This window comes from Odocoileus virginianus, chromosome 4 (assembly GCF_023699985.2).
Source record: "Odocoileus virginianus isolate 20LAN1187 ecotype Illinois chromosome 4, Ovbor_1.2, whole genome shotgun sequence".
In the NCBI taxonomy this organism is placed as follows: domain Eukaryota; kingdom Metazoa; phylum Chordata; class Mammalia; order Artiodactyla; family Cervidae; genus Odocoileus; species Odocoileus virginianus.
Window position 1 is genome coordinate 10,212,610 of NC_069677.1, and position 19,307 is coordinate 10,231,916.

General features: G+C 36.3%; 1 protein-coding gene across 2 annotated transcripts in view; it reads left to right on the forward strand.

Annotated features, from left to right (window-relative positions):
- Positions 1–19,307, forward strand: part of SEC22A (SEC22 homolog A, vesicle trafficking protein) — a 94,360-nt gene that overhangs the window by 51,179 nt on the left and 23,874 nt on the right. For both annotated transcript variants that reach the window (XM_020901170.2, XM_020901172.2), the window contains one exon: positions 11,328–11,443. In XM_020901170.2, coding sequence (XP_020756829.1) covers positions 11,328–11,443 — 116 coding nt within the window. The remainder of the gene's footprint in view (positions 1–11,327; positions 11,444–19,307) is intronic.

Here is a 19,307-nt window from a genome sequence, read left to right on the forward strand (position 1 = left end):
AAATGGAAAAAAAAAAGAAATATGTTACATGTTTCAAATATATAGAGATTTTTCAGATGCCTTTATGTTTCTGATTTCAAATTTAATTTCACTGTAGCCAGATAGCAAATTTTGTATAATTTTAATCCTTTTACATTTATTGAGCTTGTTTTGTTTTCTCCTAGTATATCTTAGTCATTTTTCTGTGTTCATTTGAAAAGAATATGTATTCTACTGTTACTGGTTAGATGATCATATATCAATATTGGTGATCAATATCATTTAGATCAAGCTAGTTGATGGTGTTCAAGTCTTTTATACCTTTCTGATTTTCTGTCTATTTCTGTTAATTATTGAGAAAGGGGTATTGAAATCTCTCACTGTATTTGCAAATTTATGTTTTTTTCCTTTTAGGTCTGTTGTTTTTATTTTGGATATTTTAAATCTTGTTAAATATTTAGGATTGTCCTCTTGGTATATGTACTCCTTTGTCCTTTGAAATTACTTTCTTTTTTTTTTTTTTTGGTTTTTTTTTTTTTGAAATTACTTTCTTTATATCCAGTAATATTTTTAGGTCTGCAGGCTACTTTATTAATATAGCAATGATAATCTTTTTTTAAACTAGTATATATTTTACCATCTTTTTTCTTTTAACATTTGTTTTTAACATATTTTTAAATAGGTAAATCTTTTTAAAAATATTTAAATAAATTAGTTAATTTAAATACATTTATATATTTTAATATATATTTACTTATATATTTTTAAATTAAATATAGTTGATTTGCAATGTTGTGTTAATTTCTATTTTATAGCAAAGTGATTGAGTTATATGTATCTATCTATATTATACATTCTCTTTCATTTTCTTTTCCATTATGGTTTATCACAGGATATTGACTATAGTTCCATTTGCTATACAGTAGGATCTTGTTTTCCGTTCTATATACAATAGTTTGCACCTGCTAATCCCAAACTCTCAGGCCATCCCTCCCTTCCCTGCTTGCACCTTGGCCACTGTAAGTCTGTTCTCTGTGTCTGTGGGTTTGTTTCTGTTTTATAGACTTGTTGGTGTCATATTTTAGACTCCACATATAAATGATATCATATGGTATTTGTCTTTCTCTTTCTGACTTACTTAGTATGATAATCTCAAAGTCCATGCTGTTGTGTGCCATTGTATATATGTACCACATCTTTATCCATTCATTTGTCAATGGACATTTAGGTTGCTTCCATGTCTAGTAAATAGTACTGCAGTGAACATTTTTGAATTATAGTTTTGTCTGAATATATGCCCCAAAGTGGGATTGCTGGATCATATGCCAACTCTATTTTTAGTTTTCTGAAGAGCTTCTATACTCTTCTCCATAGTGACTGTACCAACTTACATTCCCACCAGGGTGTAGGAGGGTCCCCTTTTCTTCATACCCTTTGCAGCATTTGATATAGACTTTTTAATGATGGCTGTTCTGACCAGTGTGAGGTGGTACCTCATTATAGTTTTGATTTGCATTTCTCTAATAATTAGTGATGTTGAGCATTTTTCACATGCCTGTTGGCCATCTGTATGTCTTCTTTGGAGACGGTCTTCTGATCATTTTTTTTTTCCCTGATCATTTTTTGATTGGGCTTTTTCCTTGTTCTTGTTATTGAGTTGTGTGAACTATTTGTGTATTTTGGAGTTTTAGCCTTTGTTGGAAAACATTTTCTCCCTCCATAGGCCGTCTGTTTGTTTTGTTTATTGTTTCCTTTGTTGTACAAAAGCTTGTAAGTTTGATTAGCTTCCATTTGTTTTTTTTTTTTTTGCTTTTATTTATATTGCCTTGGGAGACTATTATATTTTTATATTTAAAGAGTTGTTTTTTTTAGGTATCATGTAGTTAGGTCTTTTGGGAAAAAAATCCAATTTGACAATATCTGCCTTTTTACTTATGTATTCAGATCATTTATGTTTAGTGTGGTTATTGATATGTTTGGGTTTAAACCCATCATCTTGGCTATTTGTTTTTGTTCTTTTGGGTTTTGATCACTTGTCTCTTTTTCTGCCTCTTTTTGTATTGATTACTTTTGATCTATTTTCTGTTCTTTGTTGCCTTATTATACCTCCTTGTTTCTTCTGTCAGTTTTTGTGGTTCTTTTGGGTTTTGTAGTCTTTCTTTCCAATGGATAAGCTGACAAGGTAACTTCTGATTGAGATAAGACAGTAATTGAAAATACAATTTCTCATGCCTTACCTGCCCTATTTGACAAAATGAAAAAAAAGAGAGATTATTAATATATATCTGATACTTTATGGTAGGGACACTAGGTTCTGCGGTGGCTAATAAGCAAGCCTAAAACTAGTTCTGAAAAATGAAAACAATTTTTGCCTAAGGGCTGTGTCATTGCTTTAGAATACCTGGAGCTTCTTTTATGATTTTTCTTTCCAGGTTTATTGCAGGCTCAAAACATCATCCCTCTTATCCACAGATTTTACATAATTAGTTATTTAATTTTTGGCTGCACTGGATCTTCATTGCTGCACACAAGCTTTCTCTAGTTGTGGAGATTGGGGGCTACTCTCTAGTGGTGTATGGGCTTCTCATTGCTGTGGCTTCTTGAAATTGTTGCAGAGCACAGGCTCTAGGCACACACTCTTCAGTATCTGCAGCACATGGGCTCAGCAGTTATGGCCTGGGGGCTCTAGGGCCTGTGGGCTTTAGTAGTTGTGACACAGGGGCTCTTGTTAGTTGTGGCTTAAGAGCCCAAAAGCTTGTAGGCTTCCATAGTTGTGGCCCGTGGACGTAGTTACTCCACAGCATATGAAATCTTCCTGGACCAGAGATCAAGCCCGTGTTCCCTGTATTGGCAGGAGGATTCTTTTCCTCTGTGCCACCAGGGAAGTCCCACAGATGTTTTTTAGCAACATTGGATCCCTGGGTCATAAGTGCTGAGTAACAAAATGTCCTGTATTGAAGTCTGGATCCTTCTGTTGCTTTGGACCCTCCTCAACCACTGTCATTTAGTAAACATGTTGTAGCATTGTACACAAATCTAGAAAAGCATATTAAGCAACATATGTTTTCTTAGTGGTATGGGTGGAAAGGTGCAACTTGATCTTTACTTTCAGTGTTCTCTATAACCACCCAAAACTTGACTGAGGTGGTAGACTTTTATAATCTTGTGATTATTTTTTACCCTCTGGCATATATGTCATCTCAAGGTATCTAATCCAAAGCATATACTGTCTGTTCTTCAGGTCCTGTTAGCATGAGGTCCTCAATGAAGTAGATTAATATAATGTTCTATGAGGTGTTAAAATGTTAAGTGCTTGTAAACCAAGATGTAGCAAACTTTTTCTGTAAAAGGCCAGGTAGTCAATATTTTAGATTTTACAGGCCATGTGGTCTCTCTCATAACTACTCAACTCTGCTGTTATAGTATGAAAACAGCCATATGCAGTAAAAGAATAGCTGAAACTGTCTTGCAGTAAAACTTTATTTACAAAAATAGGTGCTAGGCTGGATTTGGTCTGTGGGTCATGGTTTGCTAACCCCTGCTATAGACAAATCAGTGGCACACAGTTGGTAAAACCTAGTGGCAATATGATAAATTTACTGATATCTGTATTAAGTAAAAGCAAAATGCTTCTGATCTTCTGTTTTAGTACAGAGAAAGTGAAGTGAAAGTGAAGTCGCTCAGTCGTGTCCGACTCTTAGCGACCCCGTGGACTGCAGCCTACCAGGCTTCTCCTTCCATGGGGTTTTCCAGGCAAGAGTACTGGAGTGGGGTGCCATTGCCTTCAGTATAGAGAAAAGAAGTGTGCAAAAGTTAGTACCTCTGTGCCAGGGAATTAATTGGTTTGTTCCACATGGAGACCGCATCTGGAAAAGCATGTGCAATTGGAACCTACAGTAATCTGTTGTCATCCTCTACGGTGCACCTATTTTGGAGACAAATTAGAAAGTTAAAATGGAGTATGATAGGAATCATCACCCATGCATCTTTTTAAGCAAGCCTTGGGTGGTCACACCAATTTCTGCAGTTAACCTTGGGATTAATTTTTTGATGATATTTGGGTTGAGGGAGCTACAGGATTTCCATTGGTCTTTCCTTCTCCAGTAGTTTTAATTCCATAGGTCTGGCACTTGCTAATAATATATGTTCATTAAAATATACACTCAGGATTCAGGAGAATTACCTTAATTTGGGGTAGGGGTTCAACTTGACCTACTAGGAGGAAGACTTTATTAGAAACTCCTTGTATTACTTGACTTCCATAAGTCTCCACTCTGATGTTTAGATTGCAATGGTATCTTGGATCACCAAATAGGAGATACTTGGAAAATGGGGAGAATCTAGAATTTGTTATTGTTTTAAGAAAGGGAGAGAAAAACCATAAGAAAGAAAAATTTAAAGTAATTGGCAATTGGAGATTATCATAATATTAACTTTAAATTTGTTTTAAATTCAGATTAGGCCTGCATAATATTTTCTGTATAGTCTCCCAGTTTAAATATACTTTCTTGTTTCGCAGTTTTCTTTCCTAAATGAATTTATTTTAGAATCTGATTAATAGTTATTTGATAAGCATTATTTTACAGGCCTTTTTCTCTCTTACTTTTGGTATCTTTTTTCTACAGATGTTCTGCTGGGGTCAATATGTTAAATACTATGTCCCACTTTTACTTGTTTTCTTTTTTAAACATTTTATTATAGAAAAATTTAAATATATATCAAGTAAATAGAATATTATAATTAACACTTGTATCCATCATACAACTGTTATAGCTATATCAACATTTTGACATTCTTGTTTAATCTATACCTCCCCTCACTCCCCACTTATCCACTTGATAATTTCTATAGTTCTTTCTCTTTTTCTTTTTAAATCAAGTTTTTATACAATTTATAAAAGCTGTTTTTCATTTACAGTTAATATAAAATATTGTCTATATTTCCCATGTTGTATAATACATTGTTGAGCCTGTATTATACCCACTAGTTTGCCATAGTTTTCTTTTTTAAGGGAAATTTTCACATACTGAAATGCACATATATTTGCTGTATGGTTCAACAAATGGATACAGATGTATAAACCACACTCTGTTTCAAAATATAGATTTTACTCTTATTCACGTATGGCACGGCATGGCCAACAGATTAGGAAGTTAAGAGTCTTTGCTGTGATTTCCCCAGGAAGGAACTGGAGAGGCAGAGAAAGTACATTTAAGATTGGCTAGTTTGAATACTTGTAGTGATACCTGCCCCTGGTGTGCTTCAGGCAGGGGAATAGTGGCCTTGAGTATGAGAACCCTGTAGTTAGGAGTGTGGGCTCCAGATGTGGGGTTTGCTTATGAAAGACATGCTTGTGGGTGAGTTGTTTGCCATCTCTAGGATTTAAATAGTCCTAGGAGAGGCAGTCCTCTGATGTCTGCAAGGCCCCAAGATGTCAAAGCATCAACAATACAGAGTAAAAACCATAATAGTACACACCCCTATCACAGTGTGGACCATTTATTTCCATCTCCCTGGAAAGTTTGTGTCCTTTCCTAGTCAATCTCTGTCCCACTCCAGACAACCACTACTGAGATTTTTTTCACTTTAAATTAGTTTTATTTGTTCTAGAGCTTTATATAAATAAGACTATGTAGTATAGTTCTTGTGTTCAGCCTCTTTTGTTCAATGTCATATGTGTATGTTACATCTCTGTAGTTTGTTCCTCTTTATTGCTGGGTAGTAGTCACTGTGTGGGCATGCCACGATTTGTTTATCCAGGGTGGGCAGACATTGGACATTGGCTTGTTTCCAGGTTTTGGTTATTGTAGATAAACCTGTTATAAACATTCATCTTTTGTTGCTGTGTGTTTTCTTTTCTTTCTTTTTTTTTTCCATTTATTTTTATTAGTTGGAGGCTAATTACTTTACAATATTGTAGTGGTTTTTGCCATACATTGATTTCATGTCTCTCAAGTAAGTATTGGAGTCAAGTTGGTAGGTCACAGTTTAGGTGTGTGTTTAACTCTTTATGAAACTGCCAGTTTTTTGAAGTAGTTGTGCCATTTTACATTCCCACAAGCAATGTATGAGAGTTTTGATTGCCCTCTATCCTTACCAACATTTAATGTTGTTATTCTTTTAAACTTTATATCCTTCAAAACAAATTTATGAAACCCTAAATTTAATACACGTTTCTCAGTTCCTTTAATACCTCTGTTTTTAGCATAAATACTTGGTGGTTAATCAGCGTTTTGTCAATCTATGTAATTTTCTAGACAATTTATTAGTTGCCTACAAATGTGGCTGTATTTAGCTGTTGTCCCACAATGCAAGTGGATTTCCCAATCTCTTTCTCTTACACACACACACACACACACACACACACACACCCCCTCATAATCTAACAAATATTTATTGCTTTTTTCGCTCCAAAGTATTATGTTTAAATATTTTAGGGCATTTTATAAAGACAATAAGCACATGTCTGGTTTCAAGATGGTAAAAGCAAGTAAAAGTCAATAAGTAAAATACAAGGTAGAATGTGATACATGCTCTAAAATAAAAAGGAAGTAACACTTTCAGACCTCGGAACCTGAAGGACATGCAGGTTTTTGACAAGTGGTAATGATAAAGAAAGGGTCTTGTAGTGAAAAAAATAGTCTGTTTTTGTATCTTACAGTTAGTCTCAGTCTTAATTTAGTAATAAGTTTGCTCATTTAGATAGAACTGACCTGAAATTTCTCTGCGTTTTAAAACCTGTGTCTCCAGGTGTTTTGGACATCATTGAATGACTGCACCTTTTTGAACTTTGTCTTTGACTCAGCATAGACATGGTATTATGATGAGGTTTGAGGTTAGAATGGTACCATCTTTTTGAATACTCACTATGACTCTTCTGGTACTCTGTTTCACCAGTTATTTTTCCTTTCTCTTGATTCTTCTATTTCTTCTTCACTGAATTTGTTGTTCCACCTGTAAATGTGTTAAAGTCTCCTTCCTCCACCCCATTACTGGGGAAAAATAATTATTTTTCAATCCTATTGTATCTGGCAGGCTGTCGTCCTGTTTTCCTCTCCTGTAACTGCAGAAGTGTTCACTTACTGCTTCTGTCTTTTACCTTTACTAGTTATTTAACTTCTTGCAGTCTGAATCTTGCCTTCAGTCACTCTTCTTAAACCATTGAATACTTTCTGAAGTATCTTAGTCGGTAAATCTAATCTTTTTTCTTTTTCAGTTCAGATTGTCTTTGGCCTGTTTACAGGCATTGTAAGCCACATCTTCTTGATGGTCTCCCCTTCCTGAGCTTCTGTTGCTCCCTCCTCTTCTGTCTGTTCTACATCTGTCTTCCTTGCCTCCTCTTCCTTTCTGTAAAGGTAGTGTTTACCAAGGATTTGCTGTTGGCTCACTTCCTTCAGTGTAATCTCATCCAAACCCTTCCCATCAGATGCAGACTTCATCTGTTTTTCCAGCTCACCGTTCTTGCATTCTTCAGTTGCTTATTAAACATATCTCACCATCACTTCAAGTTTGATATGTTTAAAATGTCTCCATTCTCAATCAAACCTGAGTTTCTTCCACTGGATCTGTTAATAGTACCCTTATCTTTCTAATACCTGCACTCCAAAGCTTGGCATTTTCCTTAATTTTTTTTCCTTTTTGTTTCCCACATCTAGTTAGTTGCTAAGTCTAATAATTTAAGACTCTCTAATCTCTCTCACCTCTTTCTTCTTCTCCATTTCTACTTCTCTATCCTAATTCAGGCCCTAAATTCAGTCAATATCTTATAATGACTCACTCATGAATTTCTTAATGCAGAGTTGTAGAAAAAGCATGGGATTTTCAGACCCAACTGCTGATTGTGAAGATGGAACTTACTAGCCATCTTAGAGCAAATTATTTAACCTCAATTTGTAGGTGAGAAAATTCAAACACAAAGAAGTTAGTCATTCCTACCTCATGAAGTACACTGTTTTGAAGGATAAATGGGACTGTGTATCCCTAGTGAGAAGGTACTAAGAAACTATTATTTATCTCTCTCTCTCCTTTTAATCTCTACAACCCATTTACAGGTTAATATTCTTTAAGAACAGCTTTAATCATCAATCTTGCTCTTCCATGTTTCCCTGTTGTTGAGTGTGTTCATAATTTTTAGCCTCATATTTCAGACTGTTAATTTGTTTCAGCCTCCCTTTCTGACCTAATTTCTTCTACTTTTACAAACATCTTTTTGAGCAAAACAAAGCCAGTAGCAGTGCCCAATAACAAAGTGGTGAAGAGCATGAATTCTAGAGTCAGGCTGAGTGTGTGCCCAGTCACTCAGTTGTGTCTGACTCTTTGCAGTCCCATGGACTGTAGCCTGCCAGTCTTCTCTATCCATGGAATTTTCCAGGCAAGAATATTGGAGTGGGTTGCCATTTCCTACTTCAGGGAATCTTCCCAACCCAAGGATCAAACCCAGGTCTCTTGCATCTTAACCACTGTGCCACCTGGGAAGACCCCCCTAAATTTAAATCCCAGTTCCTTTATTCAGTTTGGGCAAATTTCTCAATCTCCCGAAACCATAGTTTCCTGTCAGAAAAAGCTTCAACAACTGTAGTGTGTACTGCATTGAATTCTTGGAAGGATAGAATGAGATCGTATATATGAAGCACTTGGTGCCTGGTATGTTGAGAGCAGCCACTATTAGAAGGATTAGAATTAGTAGTGGCAGTGGTTTTTGTTGATGCTGTTATAATTTGGTTCTCCCATTTTCATCTCCAGGCTCCTAATGTTCTTTTCTATGCATGGAGTACAGTTCTTCCCATTTGTATGTGTCTAAGTTTTAACCATCTTTAAAGACCTGCCTTGGTTCTCTTACCACTCTGGTGTCACCATCTTTCCCCTAGTTATCTTTCCTCTTCAGAATTCCCTAACTCTTTTAATTTAGAATGCTTATTACTTCCATGAGCTATCTGTCCATTTCACTGTAGAAGACTAGAAGTGCCTTGCAGGCAGATTGGGTAATTCATTTTTTTAAATCCTGTAACGCACGGCATCTTACTCAGAATCACGCCCCAAAATGTATGCTGAATAAATATAAATATTCACTATAAGCAATAGCCCTTTTGTTCCAAGGGATTTGCTCTTATTTCTTTAGGAATTTTTTAAAACTTTCCATTAATTGTTGGCACATTAAAATTTTAATTTTGACGTGAAAATGCAATTACTGGGCTCAAGGAGACTAATCTAAAAAAAAATCATAGTAGAAGACAATAATAGCTAAAAAAATAAAAAGTGACCTGGTAGTGTTATTTTGAATTAAACAAAACTATTATTTTCTACATTACCTCTCATTTCTTCATTTCTTACTGTTCCAAACCTGCTTTATACCTAATAGTACCTATCATGGTGCCAAATTGAAGTGTGAAGTAAGCATTTGTGGATAATTCATCTAAAATCTGTTTTATAAAATAAAAAAATATGTAATATAATTCATTGAAATGTGATTAAATATCTCATTCAGTTCATTAAAATGAGAAAGTGTCCTTACAAAGTGTCAGCCTCACATTCTGTGCAGATGTAGTTTTTCTTAGTAAGTGTTCCCACAGGTCTTAGGAAGGGGATGGGGTGGGAGTAGGGGAATCTCCACTTGAGATTTTCTTTCTTGCAGTGATTTGGCGCCTTACCAGCCTGTCCTTCAGCATAATTTGTGCCTTGTGCTTGTTAAAGGAGGCTTTCATGCCTTTAAAAATGTTTCTAGTCATTTGAAATAAGTTTTAAATTGTATACTGTCATTATAAAGAGAGTGCTCCAAGGGCCTAAGAGGCAAATGCTAGAAACTTGGTAAATATTATTATTTATTTCTTAAATAGGTATTGATCAACACATTAAAATGGTAATATTTTTTCGTTCAAGAGTGGCCATTCCTTACTTGACCACAAAAGCCTTGGTTCTTAATTATAGTATAGATTACTATTTGGTTTTTTGGTAAGATAAACTTGTATACTTTAGAAGTGTTATTTCTGTAGTCTGTTTAGTTATCAGGTGGCTTTGTGCTTGAGGTCCTTGCTAAGGATTTCTTTTTTACTTGGAGGTCAGTTCCCCCTTACTACCCAGAGGGAGTGGGGAAGGATGGAGGGAGGGATGCAGAACAGGACTAATTGGTAGACCATTGGATAGATTCTTAAGTTGTGCGATTTTTTTCTCTAGTGATAGAAAATTTGGTACTAATACTTTACAAAGACATTTAGTTTTTGCTTTCATATTAATCTCAAGGAAATTAACTGGGAGAACAAGCAGTTAGCTTTGGCACAGAAGAAATTTAAGAAAATATATCCTATATTTGGATTTCTACTGAATTTGAGGAATAACTTTTTTTCGTGACATGTGGGTTTTTGTGTTTTTATGAATTATTTAGGGACACTTTTCTGCTGTAATGGCTGAATATAAGTTGCAGAGATTTAAGCCTTTATATTAATGTTCTACCTCATTAACTTCATTGTTAGGGCTTTTACACTTCAGTGATTTAAAATAAAATGATCTAAATATAGTTCTGTTGTCCTCTTTTTCCCTCTCTCTCCCTTTTGAGGTCTAGATGATTATGTATTTAATTTTGTGCTTTCATTTAGACTCTATAGTTAATTTTGTTAACTGCAGGATGATGAAGGGAAGCTATTGTATATCTAAATGTGTTACACTGTGAAGCCCCAATGGATAGGGCATGTGTTTGTAAAATAAACTGGTCACTTCATCAACTGTTGTTTTACCTTCAAGTGGTCTTCAGAGACCAGGAACCTCATAACTGTAAGAGTCCATTCTATTGTAGAGTTCAGATCAGTGGTTATAGATGAGCTTTCACATATATCCTGTGGTATTTATAGCCCTGGAAACCAAATAAGGAAGAGCTTTGCTTAAAAGCAAGCTATGTTTGTCCTTTAAAATGTTTTCTAAACATTTTCAGAAAAAATAGGAATTATGCAGTGAATTTTTGAGCAAAATCACCTTAGCAAATATTTGCAGCTAAAAAAATATACATATTTGCAGCTACTTGTAAATGGTAGACATATTTAGGCAATAAGATTTTTTCCTATATGGTTTACTGGCAAATGTGACAACTCCTTAGCACTATGTACCCCAAATGCAAATTAGGTATCTTTGTTAAAAATGTAGGAAAAAAGTTAACTTGAGTTCAAGGGAATGAAGCTGTTATATCAGACATTTTGCATTTTAAAAAATATTTAATTTGTAAGGTATCTTATTAAATAATTTTATGAAGATTCACCAATATTTGATCCATTTAAATTGAGCAGTGAATTTCGTTTTATGTAAGTATAGGTATTGATGTGAGGTATTGATGTTCATTTCTGATCATTTCTTTTATTTTTCAGCTCATCAGAGACTGGAACCAGCAACTCTTTCAGGGATTGTGGCATTTATCCTTAGTCTTTTATGTGCTGCTCTGAATTTAATTCGAGGCTTTCATGCCATAGAAAGTCTCCTGCAGGTACTGTGCTATTTTTGCAATTTCAGGTGACTGTGCCTTTGATACTACTTGTTACACAATTGATTTAGATTGATTTGGTTATTAATACAACTTACTGTGCTCAGATTTTGTATCCTTTATACTACTATAATTTCCTCTCCCCTTAAAAACACTACTTTCTAGTTGGCTTCTTCGACTTAACTAATACATATTTATTTATTATCTGCTTTGCAGGAGGCACTGTTTAGAGGTATTGTGGGGAAACCAAGATATGTGTGACAAGGGCCCTGCAGTCTCAGGCCCTGGAATTGAATTGGGAGGCAGAGAAGTCCACAAATAAATGTCAAGTACAGAGAGTTTGAAAGAGGAGTCGGGATACAAGAAGGAAGCTCTGGGGGCGGGGGGTGAGCAGGACCTGGAAGGACCTGAGTAGACAGAAGAAAGAGAAGAGCACTCAAAGGCAGGTTTTTGTCCTTCTTTTGGGTTTCATACCTAGTTATTTCCAGAGACTATAGCTATCAGAACATACTTTTTCTCTTACTCTTTTTGTAAACTTTTGAAACTTCCTGTCTTGAATTTACACATATCTCTCCTTTTCCTTTCCCTGTTTTTGCTCACTTTCTCTGAAGAGTTTTTGACATTTACACATTGTAAATTAGTTCTTTTTTCTTTGGCCAGTATTATGCTAAAAATATCATTTGTAAGAACCCAATCAAGACACTTTATATTCTGTTTTAAAATTGCTGTTAGTTTGCGGAATATGCAAGAGAGTAGCATCTTGAGTACCCTCTGAAAGTCCTCAGCCATAGGAAGCCGAGAGCAGAGGACATCACAGCTTTCAGGCAGCCGAGCTGTCCCTCCAGTGGGGTTGAGGGTGTTCTTATGGCTTCCCAGTTCCTCTCCTGAACATCCCGGGCCTGCAGGTAAAGCCCCTGTTCCCTTTCAGGCATAGGGCAGCTGGCTGCTCTCTCTGGGCATTCCTGCCCTGGTTGCTTAGCTGTTTAGCTTTATTCCAGTAGGGCATCAATTTCAAACCACTTAAACAACCTGCCAAAAAGAAACAAAGGCAATTTGGAGACTGCTGACTGGAAAAAGCTAATAAATAAGATCTTCTCTTGCCTTAAAAAAAAAAAAAAAAAAAACAACTTGATATAGTGGAAAGAACAGCAGCATAGAAGTGTGGGAGCTGAGTTTTGTTTGTGGAAGAGTGAGAGAGAGGGTTAACTCCAGCTGAGCTACTGATTAGTTCTGTGACCTTGAATTGCTCACCTTACTTTATGGTTCCTCAGTTTCATTTCTTAAAAAATGAAGGGGACTTCTCTGGTAGTCCAGTGGTTAAGACTCCATGCTTCCAGTGCATGCAAGGGAACATGGGTTCAATCCCTGGTAGGGGAATTAAGGTTTCCACATGGTGTGCAGCATAACCAAAAAAAAAAAGGAAAAAAAAAATGGCAGAATACATCCAAATAAATCCATCATGTTAAAAAAAAAAAGTGAATGGTGAATGGATAAGCAGATTTCAGCAAACCATACAATGGAATATTATTCAGTAATAGAAAGAAGTGAGCTATCAAGCTACAAAAAGACATGGCTAAACCTTAAGTTCATATTGCTTAATGAAAGAAGCCAGTTTGAAGAAAAACTATATACTAAATGATTTCAATTATATGACATTTTGAAAAAGGCAAAACTCTAAAGACAGTAAGTGAAAAGATTTGGAGGGATGGAGAAAGGGAGCATGAGGTTTTTAGGGCAGTGAAACTGTTTGTACTATAATAGTGGTTATGTCATTATAGTACATATATAGTGTTAGTTGCTCAGTCATGTCTGACTCATTTGCAACTCCAAGGACTGTAGTCTACCAGGCTGCTCTGTTCATGGAATTCTCCAGGCAAGAATACTGGAGTGGGTAGCCATTCTCTTCTCCAGGGAATCTTCCCAACCCCGGGATCGAACCTGGGTCTCCTACATTGCAAGCAGATTCTTTACTGTCTGAGCCACCAGGGAAGCCCTATGTCAATATATAGCTGTCGAAGCCAGTAGAATGTACAACAGGAAGAGTGGGCCCTGATGTAAACTGTGGACTTCAGTTAAAAATAGTATGTCACTATTGGTTCCTCAGTTGCAATGTTAGTGCATGATGTTAATGATAGGGGAAACTGAGTAGGGGAAAGAGTGGCTATATGGGAGCTCCCTGTACCATCTGCTTAAATTATCTGTAAACGTGAAACCGCTTTGAAGATGGCAGTCTGTTCACATGTACACATACCTCCCCATCACCCCCAGATTAAAGCAAAGCCTGGAGGCACATTCTCTGGACTTTGATATTTCATTAGGTGTGGCTCTACTTAGTTAAAGTACAGCTTGTTACACTTGGCCAGCTCTTAAGAAATGGTGGATGGGGCTTTCTTTTCTAACAGAGTGGCAGAGCGTTCCCCCTCACACAGGCCAGGTAGGGACACCAGAGCCCTAGCCAGAATGGAGCCAGGGTTCAGGAGTCTGATTTGTGTTTAATAGATGTACAAATTTTTGCTGTCTGAGAACTATGGCCATTTTGAGAAAGCCACTGAGAGACAGAGCAGGTTCTCTGCCATTGCACCCACCAGTCTTTCTCAGCTTGGCCCCCAGCTCCCCTCATCAAGATGTCCTGGGAAATAACTATAGTTTGCATTAATTTGCACAAGGAAAGTCTGGAAAGATAAGAAACTAATAAATGTAGTAGGAACTGGATAGATAGGAAGCAAAGTAGGATTGGGAATCTTCATAATGGATATCTTCTTGATTTTTACTTTTTGAACTGTATAAATATTTGACATTCAGATTTTAAATGCTAAAAATTACTATTTATTAGCACCTATTATGTAAGCAGGAAAACACTTTTATTAATCCAAATTAATAGGTAGATTTTCAAGAAACAGAAATTTCAGGCAGAGTAAAGGTATATATTTTCATGGAGGGTAAGAGGAAGCTGAGCATTTTCCCTACATTTTTGAAGCTTCTTATTGCCTCTTAAAGTCTACAGTTTCCCTAGGAGCTTCAGGGGTTTTTTGTCTTAAACAGTTCCTTAAAATTGTGGTGGTGGGGTATGAAAGCAGCATGGGGTGAATTATGAATGGGGAAAAAGCTATAGTGGTATTTTATAGTTTGGATGCTTATATCTTTTTTTTTTCCATTTATTTTTATTAGTTGGAGGCTAATTACTTTACATCATTACAGTAGTTTTTGTCATACATTGAAATGAATTAGCCATGGATTTACATGTATTCCCCATCCCGGTCCCCCCTCCCACCTCCCTCTCCACCCGATCCCTCTGGGTCTTCCCAGTGCACCAGGCCCGAGCACTTGTCTCATGCACCCAACCTGGGCTGGTTATCTGTTTCACCCTAGATAATATACATGTTTCAATGCTGTTCTCTTGAAACATCCCACCTTCGCCTTCTCCCAGAGTCCACAAGTCTGTTCTATACACCTGAGTCTCTTTTTCTGTTTTGTATATAGGGTTATCGTTACCATCTTTCTAAATTCCATATATATGTGTTAGTATACTGTAATGGTCTTTATCTTTCTGGCTTACTTCACTCTGTATAATGGGCTCTAGTTTCATCCATCTCATTAGAACTGATTCAAATGAATTCTTTTTAATGGCTGAGTAATATTCCATGGTGTATATGTATCACAGCTTCCTCATCCATTTGTCTGCTGATGGGCATCTGGGTTGCTTCCATGTCCTGGCTATTATAAACAGTGCTGCGATGAACATTGGGGTGCACGTGTCTCTTTCAGATCTGGTTTCCTTGGTGTGTATGCCCAGAAGTGGGATTGCTGGGTCATATGGCAGTTCTATTTCCAGCTTTTTAAGAAATCTCCACACTGTTTTCCATAGTGGCTGTACTAATTTGCATTCCCACCAACAGTGTAAGAGGGTTCCCTTTTCTCCACATCCTCTCCAGCATTTATTGCTTGTAGACTTTTGGATAGCAGCCATCCTGACTGGAGTATAATGGTACCTCATTGTGGTTTTGATTTGCATTTCTCTGATAATGAGTGATGTTGAGCATCTTTTTATGTGTTTTTGTGCCATCTGTATGTCTTCCTTGGAGAAATGTCTGTTGAGTTCTTTGGCCCGTTTTTTGATTGGGTCATTTATTTTTCTGGAGTTGAGCTGCAGGAGTTGCTTGTATATTTTTGAGATTAATCCTTTGTCTGTTGCTTCATTTGCTATTATTTTCTCCCAATCTTGAGGGCTGTCTTTTCACCTTGCTTATAGTTTCCTTTGTTGTGCAAAAGCTTTTAAGTTTCATTAGGTCCCATTTGTTTATTTTTGCTTTTATTTCCAATATTCTTGGAGGTGGGTCATAGAGGATCCTGCTGTGATTTATGTTGGAGAGTGTTTTGCCTATGTTCTCCTCTAGGAGTTTTATAGTTTCTGGTCTTACATTTAGATCTTTAATCCATTTTGAGTTTATTTTTGTGTATGGTGTTAGAAAGTGTTCTAGTTTCATTCTTTTACAGGTGGTTGACCAGTTTTCCCAGCACCACTTGTTAAAGAGGTTATCTTTTTTCCATTGTATATCCTTGCCTCCCTTGTCGAAGATAAGGTGACCATAGGTTCGTGGATTTATCTCTGGGCTTTCTATTCTGTTCCATTGATCTATATTTCTGTCTTTGTGCCAGTACCATACTGTCTTGATGACTGTGGCTTTGTAGTATAGTCTGAAGTCAGGCAGATTGATTCCTTCAGTTCCATTCTTCTTTCTCAGGATTACTTTGGCTATTCGAGGTTTTTTGTATTTCCATACAAATTGTGAAATTATTTGTTCTAGTCTGTGAAAAATACCGTTGGTAGTTTGATGGGGATTGCATTGAATCTATAGATTGCTTTGGGTAGTATAGCCATTTTGACAATATTGATTCTTCCAATCCATGAACACGGTATATTTCTCCATCTGTTTGTGTCCTCTTTGATTTCTTTCATCAGTGTTTTATAGTTTTCTATGTATAGGTCTTTTGTTTCTTTAGGTAGATATACTCCTAAGTATTTTATTCTTTTTGTTGCAGTGGTGAATGGTATTGTTTCCTTAATTTCTCTTTCTGTTTTCTCATTGTTAGTGTATAGGAATGCAAGAGATTTCTGTGTGTTCATTTTATATCCTGCAACTTTACTGTATTCATTGATTAGCTCTAGTAATTTTCTGGTAGAGTCTTTAGGGTTTTCTATGTAGAGGATCATGTCATCTGCAAACAGAGAGAGTTTCACTTCTTCTTTTCCTATCTGGATTCCTTTTACTTCTTTTTCTGCCCTGATTGCTGTGGCCAACACTTCCAAAACTATGTTGAATAGTAGTGGTGAGAGTGGGCACCCTTGTCTTGTTCCTGATTTCAGGGGAAATGCTTTCAATTTTTCACCATTGAGGGTGATGCTTGCTGTGGTTTTGTCATATATAGCTTTTATTATGTTGAGGTATGTTCCTTCTATTCCTGCTTTCTGGAGAGTTTTAATCATAAATGGATGTTGAATTTTGTCAAAGGCTTTTTCTGCATCTATTGAGATAATCATATGGTTTTTATCTTTCAACTTGTTAATGTGGTGTATTACATTGATTGACTTGCGGATATTAAAGAATCCTTGCATTCCTGGGATAAAGCCCACTTGGTCATGATGAATGATTTTTTTAATATGTTGTTGGATTCTGTTTGCTAGAATTTTGTTAAGGATTTTTGCATCTATGTTCATCAGTGATATTGGCCTGTAGTTTTCTTTTTTTGTGGCATCTTTGTCTGGTTTTGGAATTAGGGTGATGGTGGCCTCATAGAATGAGTTTGGAAGTTTACCTTCTTCTGCAATTTTCTGGAAGAGTTTGAGTAAGATAGGTGTTAGCTCTTCTCTAAATTTTTGGTAGAATTCAGCTGTGAAGCCATCTGGTCCTGGGCTTTTGTTTGCTGGAAGATTTCTGATTACAGTTTCGATTTCCTTGCTTGTGATGGGTTTGTTAAGATCTTCTATTTCTTCCTGGTTCAGTTTTGGAAAGTTATACTTCTCTAAGAACTTGTCCATTTCTTCCAAGTTGTCCATTTTATTGGCATAGAGCTGCTGGTAGTAGTCTCTTATGATCCTTTGTATTTCAGTGTTGTCTGTTGTGATCTCTCTATTTTCACTTCTAATTTTGTTAATTTGGTTCTTCTCCCTTTGTTTCTTAATGAGTCTTGCTAATGGTTTGTCAATTTTGTTTATTTTTTCAAAAAACCAGCTTTTAGCTTTGTTAATTTTTGCTATGATCTCTTTAGTTTCTTTTGCATTTATTTCTGCCCTAATTTTTAAGATTTCTTTCCTTCTACTAACCCTGGGGTTCTTCATTTCTTCCTTCTCTATTTGCTTTAGGTGTAGAGTTAGGTTATTTATTTGACTTTTTTCTCGTTTCTTGAGGTAGGCCTGTAATGCTATGAATCTTCCCCTTAGCACTGCTTTTACAGTGTCCCATAGGTTTTGGGTTGTTGTGTTTTCATTTTCATTCATTTCTATGCATATTTTGATTTCTTTTTTGATTTCTTCTATGATTTGTTGGTTATTCAGAAGCGTGTTGTTTAGCCTCCATATGTTTGAATTTTTAATGATTTTTTTTCCTGTAATTGAGATCTAATCTTACTGCATTGTGGTCAGAAAAGATGACTGGAATGATTTCAATCTTTTTGAATTTACCAAGACTAGATTTATGGCCCAGGATGTGATCTATTCTGGAGAAGGTTCCGTGTGCACTTGAGAAAAAGGTGAAGTTGATTGTTTTGGGGTGAAACGTCCTATAGATGTCAGTTAGGTCTAGCTGGTCCATTGTGTCCTTTAAAGTTTGTGTTTCCTTGTTCATTTTCTGTTTAGTTGATCTATCCATAGTTGTGAGTGGGGTATTAAAGTCTCCTACTATTATTGTGTTACTATTAATTTCCTCTTTCATACTCATTAGTGTTTGCCTTACATATTGCAGTGCTCCTATGTTGGGTACATATATATTTACAATTGTTATATCTTCTTCTTGGATTGATCCTTTGATCATTATGTAGTGTCCATCTTTGTCTCTTTTCACAGACTTAATGTGAAAGTCTATTTTATCTGAGTATTGTGACTCCTGCTTTCTTTTGGTCTCCGTTTGCGTGGAATATTTTTTTCCAGCCCTTCACTTTTAGTCTGTATGTGTCCCTTGTTTTGAGGTGGGTCTCTTGTAGACAGCATATATAGGGGTCTTGCTTTTGTATCCATTCAGCCAGCCTTTGTCTTTTGGTTGAGGCATCCAACCCATTTACAGTTAAGGTAATTATTGATAGGTATGGTCCCGTTGCCATTTATTTTGTTGTTTGGGGTTCACGTTTATACCACCTTTCTGTGTTTCCTGTCTAGAGAAGATCCTTTAGTATTTGTTGAAGAGCTGGTTTGGTGGTGCTGAATTCTCTCAGCTTTTGCTTGTCTGTAAAGCTTTTGAGTTCTCCTTCATATCTGAATGAGATCCTTGCTGGGTAGAGTAATCTAGGTTGTAGGTTATTCTCTTTCATTACTTTAAGTATGTCCTGCCATTCCCTTCTGGCCTGAAGGGTTTCTATTGATAGATCAGCTGTTATCCTTATGGGAATCCCTTTGTGTGTTATTTGTTGTTTCTCCCTTGCTGCTTTTAATATTTGTTCTTTGTGTTTGATCTGTGTTAATTTGATTAATATGTGTCTTGGGGTGTTTCGCCTTGGGTTTATCCTGTTTGGGATTCTCTGGGTTTCTTGGACTTGGGTGGCTACTTCCTTTCCCATTTTAGGGAAGTTTTCAGCTATTATCTCCTCGAGTAACTTCTCATGGCCTTTCTTTTTGTCTTCTTCTTCTGGGACTCCTATGATTCGAATGTTGGGGTGT